Source organism: Opisthocomus hoazin, chromosome 10 (genome assembly GCF_030867145.1).
Source record: "Opisthocomus hoazin isolate bOpiHoa1 chromosome 10, bOpiHoa1.hap1, whole genome shotgun sequence".
Lineage (NCBI taxonomy): Eukaryota > Metazoa > Chordata > Aves > Opisthocomiformes > Opisthocomidae > Opisthocomus > Opisthocomus hoazin.
The window spans coordinates 23,255,068-23,275,330 of record NC_134423.1 but is presented as its reverse complement, the minus strand read 5'-3'; the positions used below and the strand labels follow the sequence as shown (position 1 = coordinate 23,275,330).

The window sequence follows — 20,263 nt, the reverse complement described above, 5'->3', positions numbered from 1 at the left end:
ACTGGGATAATAGCTGGATGTGACGGGAAACTTGGACGAGCTCAGTTCAGAGGCCAGCAAGAAGCTGCTTGGACTGTTTGAGCCTGAAGCCAGCCCTGTGTTAGCTGGACATAAGGAGAGAGGCAGAGTAAAGAGGGGAGCTGCCCTGCCAGGTCTGCACCTGAGGAGACCGTGTCTCAGAGGTCTCAGTAGCAGAAATGCCTTCAGACATGGAAATTATAACAGGCGGGGGCATCTACAACTTCCTCTTGGCTGCAGAAGAACGTGGGAAAACATAAAATAAGTGCAAGTTTTGGTCAGAAAATTTAAGGCTGACTCTGGCAGCAGAGAAACTGCTGGTTGTGTTCACAGCCTCCTTTACCACCATCAACAGGGATGCTATAGAGACCTCAGATTGATTTTAATCTGTCTTTATTTTGGGGTAACTTCTCAGTACACAGCAGCTCTCAGTAGTTATTCCTGCACAGAGCAGATCCTGTGACCTTTCTTATTTGCTCTTTAGATATTGGTTTATTGTAAGAATAATGAGCCATCCTTGGCAAAACTTGGCTTTGCAGTAAGAGCTTATTATTGTAAGGACTGATGGGAAAAGCAAGCATACGCTCTGGTTTTCTCAGCAAGGGATATCTTTTCCCTGTGGCTTCGGTCTCCGGCTGAGAGGAAAGGTTGAGTGTTTTTTGAAGCCTCCTGCAGGGACCTCACTTGGCTGAAGACACGTGGGAGCAATTACCATGAAATCCCATTTCTCCTGAGAAGTTCCTGCTACTTCCTCTGCCTTTGTAAACATGCATGAAGGCTGCTTGGGCACCTCGTTAGCTGGGGTGGGTGTCCAGTCTGTAGTGTTCCTCAGAGGATGAGGAGCAGTAATATGTTCACTTCCAGAGCGCTGGTGAGGAGGTGAGACCCTCCCCAAACCCATCCTTTCTGTAGGGTGCAGGAGTGTGTGAGATGTTGAATCCTTCCCACAGAGTAAAACCAGAGAGTTTGCCTCTCTGCATGTGTAGCTACCCATTCCGAGGGGGGCTGGTTCAGCTTGGGAGGAGTACGGGGCAGCTCAAACGTGCCTTATGCAGAGGAGCAATCCAAAACTTCTGCCCTGCTAAAGTCCCACCTCCCGTTCAGAAACGCTCCGGCAAAGCCGAAGTAGGACATAAACCTTAGCCCAGCCCCCTGCACAGGTCTGGTTTTCGCCTTGTTTATGTAGCCTTTGGCCTTTCCTGGTTTTACGCTGAGAAGATGAACAGGAAACAGTTTGTGTCTGGATAACATGCTAGCAAGTGACACTTCACTTTGATTTTTCCTTATCGTGCAGGACATGCTGCCAATGCCGGGCGATCCGACGCAGGGTACTGGCAATTACAACATTGAAGATTTTGCTGACCTGGGCATGTTTCCACCATTTTCTGAGTAGCTTGCGAAGCAGAAGTGGAAGTTCTTCTCCAAGGCCATTTCAGTGTAATTTTGGCTCTGCTTTTTCTGTGTTGCATTTCTGTAGAAGCTACTAAACCAGAAGACACGTTTCTCATGTTTCAGATAGTGGTGTAGGGCTTGCTCTCTCCTCCTTGCAGTGCGTCAGTGCCGGCAGAGGAGCCCCAGCACTTGTTAGTGTTCATTGACAGCTCCTTTTTTTTTTTATTTTATTGTCATCTACCTCAGAGATGAAAAACTTTGCTTGATTAAAAAAAAAAAAAATCTCTGAGTCTTAAATATTTGAATGTGAATGATACCTGATATTTCATTTGAATGGTAATTTTTAAATAGATAACAAAGTAACAAAGACTAACAGAGAAAAGGTAAGGTAGTGTCTTGTTACAGTGCCTACCGCTCAATTTCGATGCCTTGCTTAAAGCTTAAGTTTCTGGAAGCAGACACAATATTCTGTTTTCTTTGATTCTTGTAGTTTTTAGGCCACTTTAAATGTGAGATTAAGCAACGTAATGTAGGCCTCTCTCACCAGAAGATTCAGCTCCACCTTTTCTAACTTAAACTTGAATGTGTGTACATTTTGGTACTTTATGTATATCTTGTGCTGTACAAAGTGATTTCCTGTACTGGTTTCTTTTGCCTTTACAAAGGGTCCATTCTGGAGTGTACTCAAAAGGTTGACGATGTCTGTGGAGGATCTGGATATTGTGGGGGTCTCTATCACTTTACATGGGTGTTCTTACTTTTAATTCAGGTGGTTCTCTATTCAGAACAAACATTTACTTACATAAGCTATTAGTCTGGTTTTGCACTGAATTGAGGCCTATAACTCTATACATTTCTCACTGGCTGCTTTAATTTCTATTGTTCTTGCTTTCCCAAAAATACTGCCTCGTAAAAAATGACTGTAAACGCATCAAGATTGCATTTTCTATATTAGCTGCATTTCCTTTCTGTGAAGTACTTTTTTATACTGTGAAACCTCACATTTTAACAGTGCAAGGTGGTGGCCTGTTACTAGGAAATCATTCAAGCTCATTTGCTGCAAGCAGTGAGATGGTTTTGTAGTGTGTAACTTTTTTTAGAGTGAGTTGGTAATAGATATCGGTTGGACTGCTGTCCACTGCGTACACAGCGATAACTTGAATTTGTGCTTGGATTCCCAAGCAATCACTTCTGTTAAACCCTGTTAACCCTATTCTGTTCAATATGGGATTTTCAGCTTACCAAGTATGTTGAGGGCTCTTGACTGTTCTGAATGCTACATGCATTTCCGCAGAGGTAAGTTAATCACCTTCCTCTTGGGCGAGTCACCTACCATATGTCTTCATGAGAAATGCGGTAGGAAGTTTTTTATTCAGCATTTCATATGCACGACGAGTTACAGAGGTCAAGTTGTAAGGGCAACGTTTTTATCCAGATCGTTTCTTCTGGGATGGGAGGAGGAGGAGTCACTCACGATGGACAAGGAGCCCAGAGTCCCTGCGTGTAGGCTGGTCCTAGCCTTTGAGGTTGGATGGACGGTGGCAGTCAGCCTTTCAGAGGAGGAAGGGGGCAGCTTCCCTCACCCTTTGCATATTCAGGGGCCATCGTGGACCTTGAAGAGCAACCCCAGGGCATAGCCCCCATCAGGAAGTTCTCAATGTCCCCAGCAGTTCGTAGACCTCGCAGCGCTAAGGTCTGCCGCCTTGTAGCTCCTCTTGAATTGCGGGTGCCTCTGCACATCGCTGCAGTCCCTCGTGCCAGGTACCCTGAAAAGCAGGAAGGCTCCTGCTCTGCCCGCACGGGTTTCGTGCTGATGAGCAGTGCAGGCAGCTGGGCTGCAGCGGGCACGACCCAGGGACGCAGCCATGGCGGTTAACTCTGTGGTGGTGGTCCCATCTGGCTTCCCTTTCCCAGCCTGCTCCGAGAACAGCATGTAGTTTTCAGTAGCCAGGAAGAGTCCTTCCTGCTGTTCCTCTTGCTAAATCTGGGACCAGTCTCTTACCCTTTGTGCAAGTGGGGCTAGGGACTCTTTTTTTAGGAATTTTGTTTATCTCTCTAGGTACAGTACTGGAGAGGCCTCAGATCTCCTGGTCTGTACTTGCCTCACCAAAATCACACTGAGAACAAATGAAAAAACTCGTGTTTCTTCTCTCCCAGAGACTGGGAAAATACCTTCTTAGGGGAGCAAGCCATGCGCTTATGCACTATTCTTTTGAATATATGGATTTTATTCTCTTGGGGCCTTCTCCCTTTCCTCTCTCGCCACTCAGACGAGGGACTCCTCGCTGAATTAGACGAGCAAAGCTCTGCTGTCCTGGAATGAAATTCCTCGGTGTCTGTGCAGGGTGCCTGGGCGCTGCGCCGGCTGGAGCGAGGGGCTTGGCGTCTGTGCGGCGGGGCCTGCTGTGAGAAGGGGTCGTCGCGAGGGAGAGAGCAGCAGCTGGGCAGGTCGTGTCTCTGCACAGAAGACACTTGGCGTGATAAACGTCAGTTCTTCTAAAATTTTTTAAAAATTTCTCCGTAAAATGAAAAATGAATTGGAAAAAATGCTCTTCCTCTGTTCTATTTTACCCAACAAACTGCTCGGAGTGTATTCATAATTTACTTTTGTTTCTGAATATAATCTAAAAATAAGTTTCTTAAATTAATTGTCTCTCTCCTAACATCAGTGATGGTAACTTCTGTAGCGTGTCCTGGGTTTTATGCTACTGTAGAAGCCTTCTGGTGTACGGAGTTCGGTTGTGCAGTTAGAAGCGCACTGTTAGCAGAATTTCAAGCACATCTCTCTTTTTTTTGTTGACCACTTTTTAAATGCAGTGTTATTTTTCTGAAGCCAATATGCCAGAGGGATCGGCGCATGGCCTGCTGCTCACCCCGCGGACTGCTCCTGCCTGCCGGGCTGGCAGAGGGGCTGCTGCTCTGCGGAGGGGCGGCCCAGCTAGCGCCAGGCTGGGGTTTTCCCTGCGAGCCGTTGTCATCCCCCCGTTTCCGTTCTGCCATCCCGAGCCAGCGCTTTCTTCTCGGTGTTCGCTCCACGAGCTGAACGTTTGGCAGCTCCGCGCTTCCGGCCGAGTGGAGGAGCGAGTCCCGGGGTGCTGCGGCTGCTGGGCGTCCCGCATCGTCTGCTGCCGCCGGCCAGGGGTTTGCTCCGCCGACGCGGCCCCCATCCAGCTCTTGTGGCCAAAAAAGCTGCGTAGCAGTGGCTGTGCTGTATCTTTTTGTCGCGTGTTTCGTTACTAGAGCAACTTCCTTATCCTACAGGTGAAGTTACGCAGTGCATTCGGAATGCTGGCACTTCTGTTACGTGCCGTTGGTGTAGCTTCGCTGGCGCTGTGGCTGCCGGTTTCCAGAATTTCACAGGTGGCGGATTTCTCGTTTCTTTAGTGGTTTTTAAGCTGGAAATAAAGCTGTGATTTCTGCTCAAACTGTGTTGCAAACACAGGGTTTCTTGAAACTGAATCTTTGGGGTTTTAAACTGATGGAGCAAGCAACTGCAGATAGTAGTAGTCTGGGTGAGTTATTTCAATGAGCAGGCATGTAGAAGATCTGAGATACTGAAATATTGACACTCATTTATTCAGGCAAGCAACCCTGTTTAACAAGAGGGCCTCCGTCACATGACTTGTAACAAGTGCTACTGGCAGTACCTACGGTGACGCTTTAACCAGAGAGCTCCATTTGTAGCTGCTTTGCCTTTTTTTTTTTTTTTGAAATACAGTGTGAAACTGTAAATACTTCTTGCAGTACTGCCTTTTTAACTCTTAATTACTTCTGGCACAGCGTTAAATAGTGTTGGATTTACCCAATTGCTATGGCATATATTTTTATACATAGGTGTACTCTTTTTTCGAGAATAATACAGCCATTTTGTCATTAATGCCTTATCAGTGTCATACTGCTGTTGCTCTTGGTTTGCAAGGTATCGAGTGGACTAATTTCTAGCTCAGATATTTTCACTTTTCCTGGCAGCGCTCAAGTTTGGCTTCAGGTGATTTTTGCCAGAGTCCCATTTTTCACAGTTGTTAGCTGTGAGAAGAGGAGAATGCGGGCTTGGTTTTGTTTCTGTTAATGGAGCAAAGTAAAGGTGGGGGCATCTAATTGTCTTTAAAGGGTCAGTCTTTTCCTACTCTAAAGCAGAGTGCATTTTGTGGAACTGATGACTTTGGGCACTGATTACTTTATGTAGATTAATGGTCTTTTAAAAAAAAAAACAAACTGAGAAAAGAAAAAGAAAACAACTCCAAAAATGGGCTTCTGTCATTGTGAGGCGCTTGGTTACTTATCTGTTTAAACTCTTCATATTGATGTGAAATTGTGCTGTGGATAAAGTGTATTTTGTACTTCTGAATGTTCTATATTTATGACTAACAAGTACAGAATCAGTTGTGTGTATGTATAACTAATAACTGCCTTTTTAAATTTCATTAAAATAAAAATGTCATGAGCTGTTGTTAATTCCTGTCTGTCTGTAAATAAATAAGATATGCTGTTGGGAATCATCAGGTAGGAAATAACCCTGAATTACAAGATTCCTGCCAAAGGCATTGATCTTTGTCTTTGAAATCTCCTCCTCCGCTGTGTGGTCATGGACGGGAAGTTCCCCTTTTATCTGTCTTCTACAAAGGCTGTCGAGGGAGCGGGAGAGGAATGGGAGTTTGAGAGCTCGGCTTTTAAAAGAAGTTCCAGGACAACGTTCATTAACAGCCCCGCTCTGCTGCCGGCGCTGAGGTGTGCGGGTCGGTGTCCGTATTGCGGAGGGCTTCAGTACAGCACAGTTGGTTTAGAATTAATTCATAGTCTTGGGGGAATTTTTATTCCCTGCCTGGGGTGGTAACACAGTGGTTCCTTTATTCACCTTTTGGTCCCTTTGTTCAGAGTTAAAAAATACTTGTATCCTTCCCACAAACATCCTGGTGACCTTTTCAGACTTTCTTATGTCAAGTGCATTTGCCTTTCACAGTGGTTCTTCGTTGTTTTTATACTGTATTTCTTTCTTGACTTGATGGTTTGTGAGCAGGATTCTCCTTGCTTATAACCCCAGAAAGCCGCTGACTGGGCCCCGGCAGGAGCTGCAGACGCTGTGCTCTCGGCGTGGGGTGGGTGGTGGCTCCCCAGCCCGTGCCCCCTGCTCAGGGCAGACGTGGGCTCTGCCGGGACCGGTGGGAAGCCCGAGCGCGGCGCCGGGATCTGCAGAATCGGATGCAGCTGCCCGGCCCACTGCCTCTGTCGGGCTCCACTCGCCGAGCGCTCATCCCAAAGAGGGAGCCTGGTCAGGGAAAATGTTCCATTTGTGCTGTTTTGCTGTGAAGATTGTTTTTTCGGCAAAGTGATGTTCTCCCGGCGTTTCCCCAGACACTTGTGAACATCTTTGCGGGATGGATGCGCCCCGGACCATGAGCCCCAGTTGGAAATGCAGCGTAACTTCATCACGGCAGCTGTTCGGTGCTTTTTCGGTGCATTTTAATAGGCTCGTAGTTGCTTAGCAAGAACGTTACCCAAACGGAAAGGCGCACACAGGACGGGTGTTGCTCCGATGCTAGCAGAGTACGGCGTGCTTGGGCTGGTTTAGGATCCCTCCGAGCGCTCCTTTCACATTGGCCATCGTCAAGCTGTGCTCTCAGATGCCAAATCAAGTGTGCTTCTGGGCACCGGGGTGACAGCTGGGTGTGAAAGTGCTGGGACCTATTAATTTTGGTATTGACTCCAGATTTAATGATACTGGATGTGAAATGGAGCCAAAGGTTTGGTGACAAGCAGTCGCCGCAGCTCGGCATGGCAGGACACTGTCGTAGGAATCCACACACGAAGGCTGGTGCGCAGGGAAGAAATGGAGTTGAGGCTCGCCGTGTCCCCACATTTATCATCTTTGGCTCTATAAAGAGGCACTAATGACTAATAACAACAGCTTAAGGCTTCATTATGATGACAGAAATATATTTTTCTTAGTTTTTCCAGGGGAGCTAATTCCTAGCCACATTTCCACCAATATACCATCATAGTTCAGGAAGTATTACTCATTAAATTTTCCCAGTTTCTCTCCAAGTTGGATTTAACAGGGGCAGATAGAGGATGAATTCTTCCATCCTTTTTCACCAGATTTCAGCATATTCCTGATTGGAAATACTTGGCAGCACCTTTCTTCAAACTGCTTGGTCTGGCCCACATAGAATAAAACGGAATCACTTGAACCGTATTAATGGGTTTGGGAGCAGATCCAGAGATTGCTGGGGCATCTTTTCATTAGCTCTGGAAAAAATTATCTGCTAATTACAGACCGGCGCTAAATACTGATATACAAAATGTGCCATTTGGGACCCAGCTGAAAAAATCTCAACCCAAGGTTCGCACAGGGAAGGTGCAGCCGTGCTGGAGTGCAGTCGCCACTGCTCTTGCAGACAGAAACGCAGCAGCTGTCTGCGCCGAGCTGTAACTACAACCACGCAGGCACACCTCTGCGGAGCTGCAGAAGGCCCCGGCCGCGGCGTGGAGACCCGCCCCAGCGCAGGCACCCTGGCAGAGAAGACCAAATCGCCCGACGCTTCGGCGTGCTGCCACCTCTTACAGACCGCAAGTTCCTCCTCTCTGCTGAGAAGGTGAGGCTTGAAATGCCTGAAATGGTTTTAAGAATAAGAGGACTTGAGCATAGCAGCACTGCGGCGTTGCACTGCTTTGTACACTACCTGTTGTCCAGCAGACAGAGCCTTCTCCAGACGCCGTCGCTGCTGGGTTGCTGTGGGCGATGGCCCTTCCCGGGGAGCCCGCAGCCGGTCCACCTGTGGCCCCCATGGCGGGCAGCTTTGGGCTGCCAAATAAAGTCACAATGTAGTTATCTTCCACTTAACGCTGGATTTACTGGCCAGACAGACCCATTATCAATGAGGAGCAAACATTCTGAAGGCCTAAGCTGCTGCTTGCTTTGTAGTTTTGAGACCTCCACTTTGCTAAATACCACACAAGAGAAAATGCTGCCCTGGCACACGCACCCCCAGCCCACACTGTCTTCTCTGCAGCGCACGTGGCGGGAGGCGACGGTGGGACTGTAATACTTTCCACTTAGCGAAGGAATTTGTGCTGTGGGATTTATCACAAAAGCAGCCCTCCTCTCCCTGGTTTCCCTCGTTGCATGGAATTTCAGCTTGTCCAGGGCCAAATGTGTGTGAAGGCTCAGGGTGAGGGATGACTCACAGAGCAGATGTCAATGCTGTGGGGTTCCTTCCTTGGGGTAAATCACACTCACTCCTACAAATGTCACGGCTGCGCTTCTGGTTTGTGTAATTCTGAGCAAAAGACATCAGGAGGCAACACCATGCAATGCTGGTGACTGAAGAATTAAATTATTTTTTATTCTAAAATAGGACTCTTGGTAGGTATGTCCCATCCTTCCTCTGTTACCTCCTGCCGCCTTCTCCAGCCACTAAGAGAGCGCAGAGAGCTCTGTGTGACAATTCAGGGTTGCTTGAGGGCATCTGGGCTGCTCTGTGGGTGCGAGGGAGAGGTGCAGTCTGCTTGCCCCCGGCATGGTCTGCATCCTTCCTTCACAAGAGAAGCCCAAAAGAGCCTTCAAAATGCAACAAATTATGCAATGGTAAAAGAAAATCTGGGTTTGGACGCTGATTTTACACAGAATCAGCTAATCGTGGCCTCTTCGTTTAGTACCAAGCACATGTGTCATCGTGGTTGTCTTGTGTAGTCAGAAAACGTTCTTGCCCGATGATTTACTCAGTGGCGTAGGAAGGGGTCTTTGTCATTGCACCCAAGGAGCTCAAACATGGACTGTTTACATCTGTCCTGATGCAGGGTGGAAAAATGTCAAACCCTTCAACTGGAAAGTGTCATGATTTTATTCTATGCAGCCCTGAAGCTGGAGGGTTACAGCTTTCTGAAGAACTTGCAGAACTGGGACCCTGTTAAGTTGAAGTGCTTACGTTTTCTGTTGCCTTTTAAAAAAATGCATTTGGTGGGGTTGAGGAAAGAAAAAGGTATGCACTGAAATTGGTGAAATTCCTCTGACAACTTTTAATTATTGAGTGACTTGTAAAGTCTGCGCTTCCTTTAAGTCATATCGATGCCCCCGCTGCAGAGAGACGCTGAATCCAAAGGGGTTCTGAATTGGAGTTTATCCAGATTCTTAACATATTTTTTGTGACCTCCGTGATTTAAGGTCAGAGACCTCAGCGGGGAGTCAATGGAAGTTGTCGCTTTAATCATTTCGGTTCTGAAGGTTCATCAAAGTTAGGCGAAATGACCGGGATTTTCAGCTCCTGCTGAGGGCGTGGGGCTCTGCACCAAGCTCCCGAGGCTGACCTGAGGGTGCCATCGGGTGGGGAAGGACTGGAGCAAACCCACCAAAGCCAGCGTCAACTATATAAGTAAGGCTACGGAAAGACAAAAGCCCTAATTCAGTCAATGGTAATATTTGATATTTATAGATCGCTAGAGGGACGCGTGACGCTTCGTCGCAGACTGTACCCCCACGCCCCGCTCGGGCACCCGACCTCTGACAGGTTTGGAACATCCCCGTGCGATCCCTGGTACCACTCGGTCAGCAAAGGGCGAGCGAGTGGATTTTTGTGCCAGTGTTAATAAGGCGTCAAGGCAGTTTTACAAGACTGCTTTAAAACCAGCTAAGGCTTCAGCATTGAAAAGAGAATTTATTAGCAGAGACGGGAATGTCAGATAAGAGATTCCTGGTTTTCTCTTGTTTTCGTGCTCGTTCTCCCACCAGGAGTATGTTTCACAGCCATTTTAAAACACTGGAGCTGAGCTTCCAGCAACAGGTCCATAAATAACTTCTGCTTCCAGGAGGTCCTAAAATTGGGTTAAAGATACCCTGAAGGCTCCGATCTCTTTGCTGTTAAAGTCTGCCATCCAGAAGAGAACAGTCTTTCTCTTCAAAAACCAAAGAAAAAGACTTTCAGTTTCTTGCAGTTGCTTCTCCTGAGGAGACCGTGCACCCAGCGCTCCGTCACCTCGGCAGGAACGGAGGCGGAGGGCTGAGTCCTGAACCCCAGGTTGCAGCCGGGCTCAGGAGGTTCGGTTTGGACAAACTTCTTTTGAGAGCTTGCACAGGTGGGAACAGGCTGCGAGGGCTCGGCTGTCGCCGTCCGCGGCTGGGCAGAGCCATGGTGAGCAGGCATCCAGCCTGGCCAGGCAGTGGGAGAGGTAGGGCCGTGGGTCCTGTCCCTCCCACGTTCCCGGGGTTCGGTGGGGTCAGCTCCAGCCCTCGGCACAATCGTGGAGCCGGAGAAGGCACCAGGACCCTGACGTGGTCACTGCTCCCGAGTCGGTTACGAAGCGTAGCTGGAGCAGCCGCGGGGCTGAAGACACATGGCCGCAAGATCTCCTTGGGCTGTGGCCACGTCCCGCTCCATCTCCTCACGCCCTGACATGGCCCTTCTCTGTATCCAGAAGCCCTGAGAACGCGCTGCGTGCTGCCCTGCCTGTCCGATGTCAGCCGCCAAGCGGTTCCCACACCCACCCTCCTGCGCAGAAGTCGCTTTGCAAAGAGCAGAGCGGTTCTCTCAGATGACTCAAGTTGTTGACAAAAATCCCCTCAAGCTGCTGACAAAACCCGAGATACAGTCCAGCAGCAAGGCCAGTCCCTGAGTTTTGCAAGCAACTTTTCCTTTTTTATGACAGGCCCTGGGAAGCAGAGAGAGGGAAGAAACGAACTGGAGTGAAGCAACAAGATAGCTATTGCCTGATTTGGAACCTTTTTGTGCTGGAGGATCTCCAGTATTCCATCAAATAAAACCCTTATTAGCAGCAGAGTGAAATGCAAACAGGGCAGTTACCAGACGTAACAGCAGTGGGAGAAGTAAACAAGGAGGATATTTAATGCGTAAGACCGCAACCTAGCCAGCGGCTGGAACATCTTCCCGCAGGATGGTTTCCAGCACCACCACCCAGGTGCGGTGCGGGTCGCTGTGCGTGCAGTTTCCAGGTTAAGCCTGCAGCCTGCTCCGTGAGCCCGGTGCTATGGCGAAAGTACCCTGCGCTGAAGGAGTCTCAGAAGGGGTTTCCAGTGGCCCTGGCTCAATATCAGTTTAGGTTTTATTGGAGTTTTAACTGTCCGAGCTAGAACTAGAGCCAGTCATTTCGTGGTACGTGCAGTCCCATCGCCATGCAAGCTTCTGGTCAGGTGTAATATTTGATATGTATGCCGGCTTTTTGGAAGCTGATGCTTTTAAGTTATTTATGTTCCTGAGCTGGAAGTTATCACTGCTGTTCGTTCACTTTTTGACTTCCCGAAGGACCCGCAAAGCTGCGGTGTCTCGCCACGAGCGCTGGTGCTAGGCCCGGTGACCGGCTGTTGCAGCGTGCCTGCGGACGCTCTCCCTGCGGAGCAGGAAGACTTGCACAAGAGCCCGTCGGATGCGGCGTTTCCGATTTGGAGACTGGCTAACCCCAGCCCACCAGAGGTGAAGGCAGAGAGGAACGTTTGAGCCAGCGCAGCCCACCGCAGCCTTTACCTGGGGGTTTTCGACCCCGGGTACTGCATCAGGACCCAGTCCTCTCCCACCCCAGGGTTAACGCGTTGATCCTCAGCATCACGCTGTGATGGAGAGGGGTCTTTCTGGGACCCTGACATACACAGGGGTTAAGTGAATCCCTCTGTGCACCAGAGCAAGTCACTGGTGACCCAAAATTACAACGTGGGAGTTCCTGACTCCTAGGCCCGTGCTCATTCCACTAGACCACACTGCCTCCTGAGAAAGTATGTTTTAATGGTATCTGGCCAGCTGTGTAAACACGTCAAGAGACAACCATGGAAAACTGAACTGCTCCCATTATGCACGTTACAGGCTATTTTATTTGTAAGCACAAATCCTAAATCCCTCCTCCAAAATGAGTTTTTTGCAAAGAAAAAATAGGAAAATGAGAAAAAACAAAATAATTCCAGGTAATTTTGATGTGTGGGGCTATGGGTGACCTGACCAAGTTCATTTCCCTTTGAGCAGTGAGCCACTTCCCCTCTGCCAGACTCCGCTTTCCAGCCTGGCTTCCCGGAGGGGCGGCCGGGCTGATGCCAGCGTGGGTGATGGGGGAGGCACCTCTCCTGCACCTTACGAGGTTACCTCAGCCATCAGCCAGCCACCTCTCCCCTGCTTGAAAAGTTGTTGCTGTAAGAGTCCAAGCTATGAGTTAATGAGTCCTGAAACTCCTGAATACTACCGAGGTCTGAGTACCCTCAGTGTTCAGTATTATGTTTCCTCATTTTGCCTGTGTTATGGGAAGACAAAACCTTGCCTAGTGTAGGACATGGCCAACCGCCCAACAGGAGTTCTTTTATTAACCCCCCCCTTTCTGCTTGAGCATCACAGAGTACAGAAGAACAAGTGACGTATTTAACACCGGGGTGACCCATCCTCCCCAGCACAGTTGTAGCGACATCTGACATGATGAATTTTTGCTGGTTTTTTGTTATAAAAAACAGAGGACAGGTCACCATTTACTACCACTCCAAGAAGATCAGAAGTGGCAGTTTGGGGTAAGTAAAGTGCCCCGGGATGCACTTGAGCTGATTCCTCTCTGACCAAGTGTTTCAGGCTTCAGTGGGACTCATTATGTCTGGAAAGAAAAATCACTGCTGTGCTTGCTCCCCGGTTCACTGCCAAGGGCCCTTCTCTTGGCTGGGCAGGTGGCACAGGCACTCCGGGCCTCACATCTCTTCCCTCTGCTCCAGCGAGCAGGTCCAGCTGCATCAAAAAAGAGCAAAGTTTCTCCCTTCCAAACAGTTGGGCTCAGTGAGGCCCCATCTGGAGTACTGTGTCCAGTTCTGAGTTCCCCACTTCAAGAAAGATGAGGAGCTGCTGGAGAGAGTCCAGCGGAGGGCTATGAGGATGATGAGGGGACTGGAGCATCTCTCCTACGAGGAAAGGCTGAGGGAGCTGGGCTTGTTCAGCCTGGAGAAGAGAAGGCTGAGAAGGGACCTTATAAATGCTTATAAATATCTCAAGGGTGGGTGTCAGGAGGATGGGGCCAGACTCTTTTCAGTGGTGCCCAGCGACAGGACAAGGGGCAACGGGCACAAACTGAAGCAGAGGAAGTTCCGTCTGAACACAAGGAAGAACTTCTTCCCTCTGAGGGTGACGGAGCACTGGAACAGGCTGCCCAGGGAGGTTGTGGAGTCTCCTTCTCTGGAGATATTCAAGACCCGCCAGGACAAGGTCCTGTGCAGCCTGCTGTAGGTGACCCTGCTTCAGCAGGAGGGTTGGACTAGATGACCCACAGAGGTCCCTTCCAACCCTGAACATTCTGGGATTCTGTGATTCTGTGTTAATGCAGTTGGTAAGTGAGAGTGTTCCCCTGCTCCCACCGCCCCGTGCTCTGCTCTGAAGGAGCAGAAGGCTCTATCCCCAGGAGCAGAGCGTGGCAGCGTGTTTCAGCTCTCAGCGTTGCTCTCGGCCATGCATCACGTTGTTTCTGCGGCGTTTGTCAGCAGTGTTTTCTCTGTTCCTCTCCAGCAGTGACACGCAGAGCCGGGTTCCCCGGGGAGTGCTGCCGGCGCGGGGCTGGGGATCGGCGCTGTTCCTGTGCCGCTGGCTGCACGCTGACAACATGAAAGGGAAGATTTGCTGGTCGTGTCACTTGCAGCAAGCTCGCCCACGGGGTCACCAAGGTCCACGGAGGTCTTCTGGGGCCGGAACGTGAGTGGCAGCAGTAAGTAATGAGCTGAGCACCGCAACAAGGCACAGTGGGCCGGCCCAGCGCAGGCTGCGGCTCTGATTATTGGTAATGTATTATTTTATTCTTTGTTCAGTGGGATTGCGTTGGAGCCTGCGAGCTCCACTCGTGCTGTGATGTTAGGCAGTGGATCATAAAAATAAAAAGGCAGTCTCTGCCCCAGTGAAGTAAATGAAAGATGGTTCAGAAATTCCAGGTGTGTTAATTAAGCAGAAATGCCTAGTACAGGCAGGAAGAAAGTTTGAGTGTTGGATGCTACAGAAAATGTCCGTGTTAGCAAGGCTGACAGCAGATACCTCTCACCGAGCAAATCACACGTAGGGAGTTTTCATGGCTGATTTCTTATCTGGGTTTCCTGCTGGGACCATCACTTTCATGATTTTCCCCTTCTTCCTTGCCCTTCCCTTTCCCATCCCCAGCCCTTTCTGGTCTGGATTTGTCTCCAGGGGACAACCCCACCCGATGGGTGAGAAAATGCCTCCTGGAGGCAGTGCTGCGTGTGAGGTGTGCCCCATGGGCAGCGATTCGGAGCCGGCTCTGGCTGTGCTGGGCCCCAGAGTCAGCGATGCCTCTCCTGAATGTCACCCCAGGGATACAGGGGAGCTTTACTGGGGTGCGAAGCCTGGCATGGTGTGGCCGGGCTGGGGACACCATCAGTGTCACCAGTGCCGTCCCCAGCGGGCGTGGGTTGGCAGCTCGTGGGGTTGCCGGTGGGTCGGTCAGACCCGGCTGTCCCACGAGAGTCTCCTCTGCTCCCCGCTACCCTGAGGCTGGGGAAGAGCACCCCGCTGCCTGGCGCGCTGTCCCAGGCGATGGACGGGCTCCGGATTTCGCTGACAGGGGCTGCGGTGGAGGGGTTTTGTAGAGGCCCCGGCTCAGGGCACGATTTTAGCAGGTGTTGAGGTCTCCCTGAGGCCAGATTCCGGCAGGCTGAAAGCCGCCTTTCAGCGCTACCAGTGATGACATTGGATGAGAAAACATTTTTTTCTAAACAGTAGTTTCTTCAAAGCAAGATGTGAAAAGCAAAAAGTCCTTCTCAAACTAGAATTTGCTTCCGAGAGTAGAGCACCGAAAACTAATGAAAGCCAGGTGCCTTGGCCTTTCCCAGGGGCAGGAAAGGGAAGAAAAGCCAACCTCAGCAGCCTGAAAATCTGCAGTTACAGGAACCTGCTCCCGGACCCAGGGCTGCCAAGCAGCAGCGGAGTCCGGGAAGGGCATGTGTTGGTGACGCTGACACACGCTGCACGCAGGGGACCGGTCCTGCTGACACAAAGCGAAGCAGCTTCCAGGGGCTGGGCCGCCTCCAGGATTTGCCCGGAGGGGAGGAAGGGTGTTGAAAGCTGCGTCAGGATGCCCAGGGCTCTGGTCCACTAAACAAAGCACCGACGAGCCCGAGAGCCTGGCCTGAAGGCCCGCTGTTGCAAAAGCTGTGTAGGTGCTCAGGGTCCTTCCTGGACGGAGACAGCAATTAGAAGCTGAGCTGTGCCGAGCTGTGTTGCACCGCCGTCAGAGACGAGCCAGGTCTGGCCATCTGTTGTCCCCGACTTTCGTGTTGTGGTTCCGGCGTGTAGGGCAGCATCGGGCTGCAAGCCCACGGAGCGCTCATCCATGCAGGGAAAGAGGTGGGAGTTGGATGTTTGTTGATGGAAATATATGAGCATGGCAGAAATGAGTCTGACGCGCTTTCTGAAGGACCAAGGTCACTGTACAAGTGGGTGTATATGCAGGAATGTATCTCTAAAGTAGGTGTGTGTGCATGTATAAATGTATGCACATGTGCCTGTGTGTGTATAGACGCTTGAGCAAAACATGTATGGGCTGGAAAATACCTGAAAGGGCTGCGAATAATCAGCACAGTGGGCAAGAGAAGAAAATGCCCCCTTTCCCTGGGCTCCCGCGGCCACCCCACCTCTGCCAAAGACAATGGCAGGAAGCCAAGGTGAAAGAAAGGGATCGGGGGGAGCCAAACCAGGCTGGGCTTCCTCTGTTTCACACTGAATGTACGGAAACTCGGGGGCTTCAGTCTTTTTTCATCAATGTTTCATCTGGACTGAAAGGGCTCACAGGAGCCATGCTCACCAACCATGCCCCTGGGCTCACGTACAGACCTCAGACTGCGGATTTCATCCAGTCCTGCTGATTTTTCTGGGTGGGGATGAAATACTGGTTTCCTCTCAGGAAAGCTCATCTCTTCCTGGGAACGGTTAAATAGTGCTGACTGCGCGTATACCTTCTGGGAGGAGCAAGGCAGGAACAAACCCAGCCGGTTCCAGGCTTCGCAGGCCGTGCAGACATCGGAGAATAATCTTTGGTAATGAGAGACTGATAAGTGCTTGGTTACAGCTGCTTAGCACATGTGCCTGACTGATCCCGAGGTCAGATACTTGTGCCCTGGTGCCTCGGTTCAGACCAGAGAAGGACACCGGATCCAGGCGGCCACAAGTCTTGGTGTGCTCTGGATCTGGCCCATACCAGCGTTGCCTGCAGGGTGGATCAGCGCCGGCAGCGCTCGGCGTGGGAGAGCCTCTGCGTATTGCTCTGCCCGTCCCAGCCGCCTCTCCTCACTGCGCCGTCCCGCGCTCAGCCGTCAGACTTTGATGAGCGATCGATCCACGCCAACACCACGCAGGTCCTCCAGTTACAGCTGACTTCTACATGGCACAGAGTCCAGCAGACACATGCCTGCTATTAGCATTGTAAGCCCAGCAGAGCAAGCAGCTCTTCATCACACACGCTGTCGCCAAGATATTATAGCACAGTTTCCACTTCCTGCCATTAACTCGGTCTTTGCCGTTCAACAACAAGAAGCAGCACTACATGCACAGACAGATAGGTCTGCAGAGCTTGGGAGCTGCTTATTCCAGCTTGGAAACCCCAGAAAATTGTTATGACAGAACATTTTCTGTGTCATTTAAACATAAAGAAAAGACTTCAGGAATATTCCATAAATGGTTAGTTTATCTCCCCTCTATTTTCTTCCTCCTTATCCCTCCTAAGTGTAACACGAGCCTAGTACCATCCAAGCATGTACCAATGACTTTGAAATTAAATAAAAGTGGGATTGGCTGTTGATGGTATCGATGGATACCGGTGGATATCTGACAAAGCTTTTCTGTACATCTAGTTTTTCGCCATTTTTGTCATAAATGAAGTAGCAACTTAAGATGTTGTTTTAGATGGAGAGACAAAATGCAGCTGGTTGCACAGCTGCAGGGATCCCTGGTGGCCCTGGCTAAATGGGAAGAGCCAAGTCCCTGAGCTCTGGGTTTGCTGGTGGAGCAGGCCCTATTTAGTCATGTTGTAGGTGGGTTCAATTGCAAAGTCTCTGCGGCCAGGACTGTCTTCAGTCTGATGGCTGTGCCCAGAATAACAGGAGCAGGATGTCAGTGGGAGCCTCCAGAGCGCTGCAGCACAAATACTGATCAGTCCCTAACAGATAATGTTTCCTGTCGCCAGCTTTTAGGAGAGCCTTGTGGGCAAGGGAATGGAAATCTCCCTCTCTGATTTACTGGTTGAGGTCTCCAGTTCAGGCAGGTGTAACAGGGAAGTGCCTGTTCGCTGCTCCGTCAGCTCTGGACGTTCTCCAGATGCCACTGGGGAGACCTGGTGGCTCCTGAGGAAGAAAATACTACACCCATGAAGGTTCACGGAGTGATTACTAGCTATCCCCCACCTTGGGAAACCAGTGCTATCTGTGGCTCTGCCCTGAGGAAACTAGGTACCGACTGGCTACCAGCCAGACCTGGTGAAATGGCGGGACAGAGGGTGACAAGGGAGCCGGGAGGAAGGAGATGAAGTCAGCCTCATGGTCCACGCCAGATGCATGCTCACGCCTTGCTGCGAGCTCATTACCCCCTGACCACGCACTGCCCCTGGTCTGCAGCTACAGCTGCCGGGGAGCTGCCAAACTTGGCAAGGGTCCGGCCCGTTCCCAAAGCTCCCTTTCGGGCACGAGTCAGCCCTTCCCCAGGGCCCCGTGTAATCAGCAACGCAGAAATCTCCTTGCACAGCCAGCCATAGCACGGCGGCAAAGCGTGATGATCTGTAGGGACCTGTATGATCCCTCCCGGGCTTGTGTGGTGGCTGATGGACGGCCAAGGCTGAAAACGCTGGGTGGGTAGCCATCACAGAAAATATTTGCATTGTTTACCAGGACATGAAAAGTCATGGAGTTTAAAGGATATATCCACCCAGTACAACCAGTAAGGAGTTGCTTAAGACAGCCTGCTTCTGAGACAACCAAATCATGGCCTCAGGGTGAAAGGGGAGAAGATCCTGCTCCCCGCAGGTCTGCTGGCAGCAGCCCTGGCTCTGTCCTGAACTCCTGCAGGACCGGGACAACCATGGCTCTGATCCCGGGGGCCGGGGCCGAGGAAAGAGGAAGCAAGCTTGGAGAGGCGGCTCTGCGGGAGCTTCTGACACCAGGAGATGAGGTGAAAGAGCTGGAGCTTGGCCTTTTCGCGACTTCTAGTAGCACTGATTTGTTTGAAGAAGTAGCAGTTGGAAGGAGAGAGAGCGGAGCACAGCTGTGGGGTAGGAGGCTGAAGGAGAAAGAGGGAAGATGAGGAAAGACTATGGCTAGGAGACTCGTTCAGCCAAGCCAGCTGCAGATCTCATGGTGTGGTGGGTTTCTTTAATTGATTTTTATACTAACAGACAATTAAACTGATCTGTTTATTTTTTTGATGTTTCTCTAGTACTGAGTCATTTCCTGGGGGGGGCAGGGAGGGAAGAAAATAGCATTTTTCTCAAAGCTTCAAAACACTGTTTTAGGGTTTGGGTTGAGGATTCTTTCTTTGTTTCTTTCCTTTCTTTCAGTGAAACAGCTACATTTCAAAAAGCTTGAAAACAAAAACCAGAGGTTGACAACCCCTAAACTTCTGCCAGAGCTGGTCTTTACTTTCAGAAATGGGTGTCCACAGTGGGTAGCCCAAGGCAGCGTCCAGGGTGAAGGATGAGACCTGCCAAAGCAGCCAAGCACCAGACTGCCTTGTCATCATACTCGCCCGCAGAGGTTGATGCTTTTTCCAGCTCCTACACACGTCACTGGTGTCGGTGCCTGTCTACTCCGCAGCATGCTGACCTTTCTTCTGGTTTGCACATCAAAACGGACCGTTTTGGCAGTGGTTTCCAGTTCAGTAAGCCACATGGCTTTGCACTGTAGTGGATGTAGGGCGAAGCTGGCTACAGCCCCCAAAGCTGAAGCGTTAGTAAATGCTGTTGGTCTGGGGAAGCCTAGTGTGAAACAGTGGTGAGTCTGGATCTTTTTTTGCCAGAAAGCTATAAGTACAATGTGTTAATTAGATCTTTGACTAATCAAAGTGGACATCTGCAATCAAGCTAATTTGCTAGAGATTAGAGCCTAATTAAAACCAAAGAAGCAAAAGGACTGCCAGCCTCAGAGCTAAGTGCATGCACAGAGCAGCATGCATCGACATCTAAGAGATGCACTGGCGTTTTGAAAATAAACAGCAGTTCTCCACCTTGAAGGAGAAGCCACACCACCCACAAAGCTCCTAAACACCAACTTCACTCCGTCCTGTCTTGCCTGTGGACTGGGGACAGAAGAACCACCAGCTGTGGTGGAATGCACAGCAAAATCTTCCATCGACATCAGTGGGTCCTGGACTCATCTCCTGGCCTTTTTTGTTTGTTTGTTACGCACGTCCTGTAGTACTTGGCATACAGAATGTTTTACGCATGGTTTCTCAATGGAGAATGCAGAGTTATTGCTTGTATGTTGTGCAGCTGGATGAGAGGGACCATTGCTCTTGGTTGAGCATTGGCATAATTAAGCTGGAAGTCAAACAGAGTCAGTGCAGTTACCTCAGATCCAGAGAGGCTTATCTCACTGTGACATTTAGCCAGCAATTCTCCATGAATAGTACGCCATGAAGCCAGCAGTGGGAGGAAAGACCACTTTTAAAGGTGTGTTCATTGACCCAGTGAATACAGCAGGAAGCTACAAAAGGTATGCTGGGGCCACGCACGAAGCAAACTTGATCCTGCCTCTGCCCCCTGTTTCTTATGTCTTTCTTTCATGGTGCTGATGCTTGCTAGGACCCTTGGCACCACATGATGTGCACTAACACGTGGAATTAAGTGCTAGCCTGAAGCGCTAACCCTTGGAAGTCAACAGGCACATGGTCAACATCAGGCGCTTGTA

At 50.1% G+C, this 20,263-nt stretch overlaps 1 protein-coding gene across 7 annotated transcripts in view; it reads left to right on the top strand.

Annotated features, from left to right (window-relative positions):
- ARNT2 (aryl hydrocarbon receptor nuclear translocator 2) overlaps positions 1-5,856 on the top strand; it is a 106,135-nt gene extending 100,279 nt beyond the window's left edge. For all 7 annotated transcript variants that reach the window (XM_075431477.1, XM_075431479.1, XM_075431480.1 and 4 more), the window contains one exon: positions 1,313-5,856. In XM_075431477.1, the coding sequence (XP_075287592.1) occupies positions 1,313-1,411 (99 nt within the window). In that variant the 3' untranslated portion in view covers positions 1,412-5,856. The remainder of the gene's footprint in view (positions 1-1,312) is intronic.
- The last annotated feature ends 14,407 nt before the right edge of the window (positions 5,857-20,263 follow it).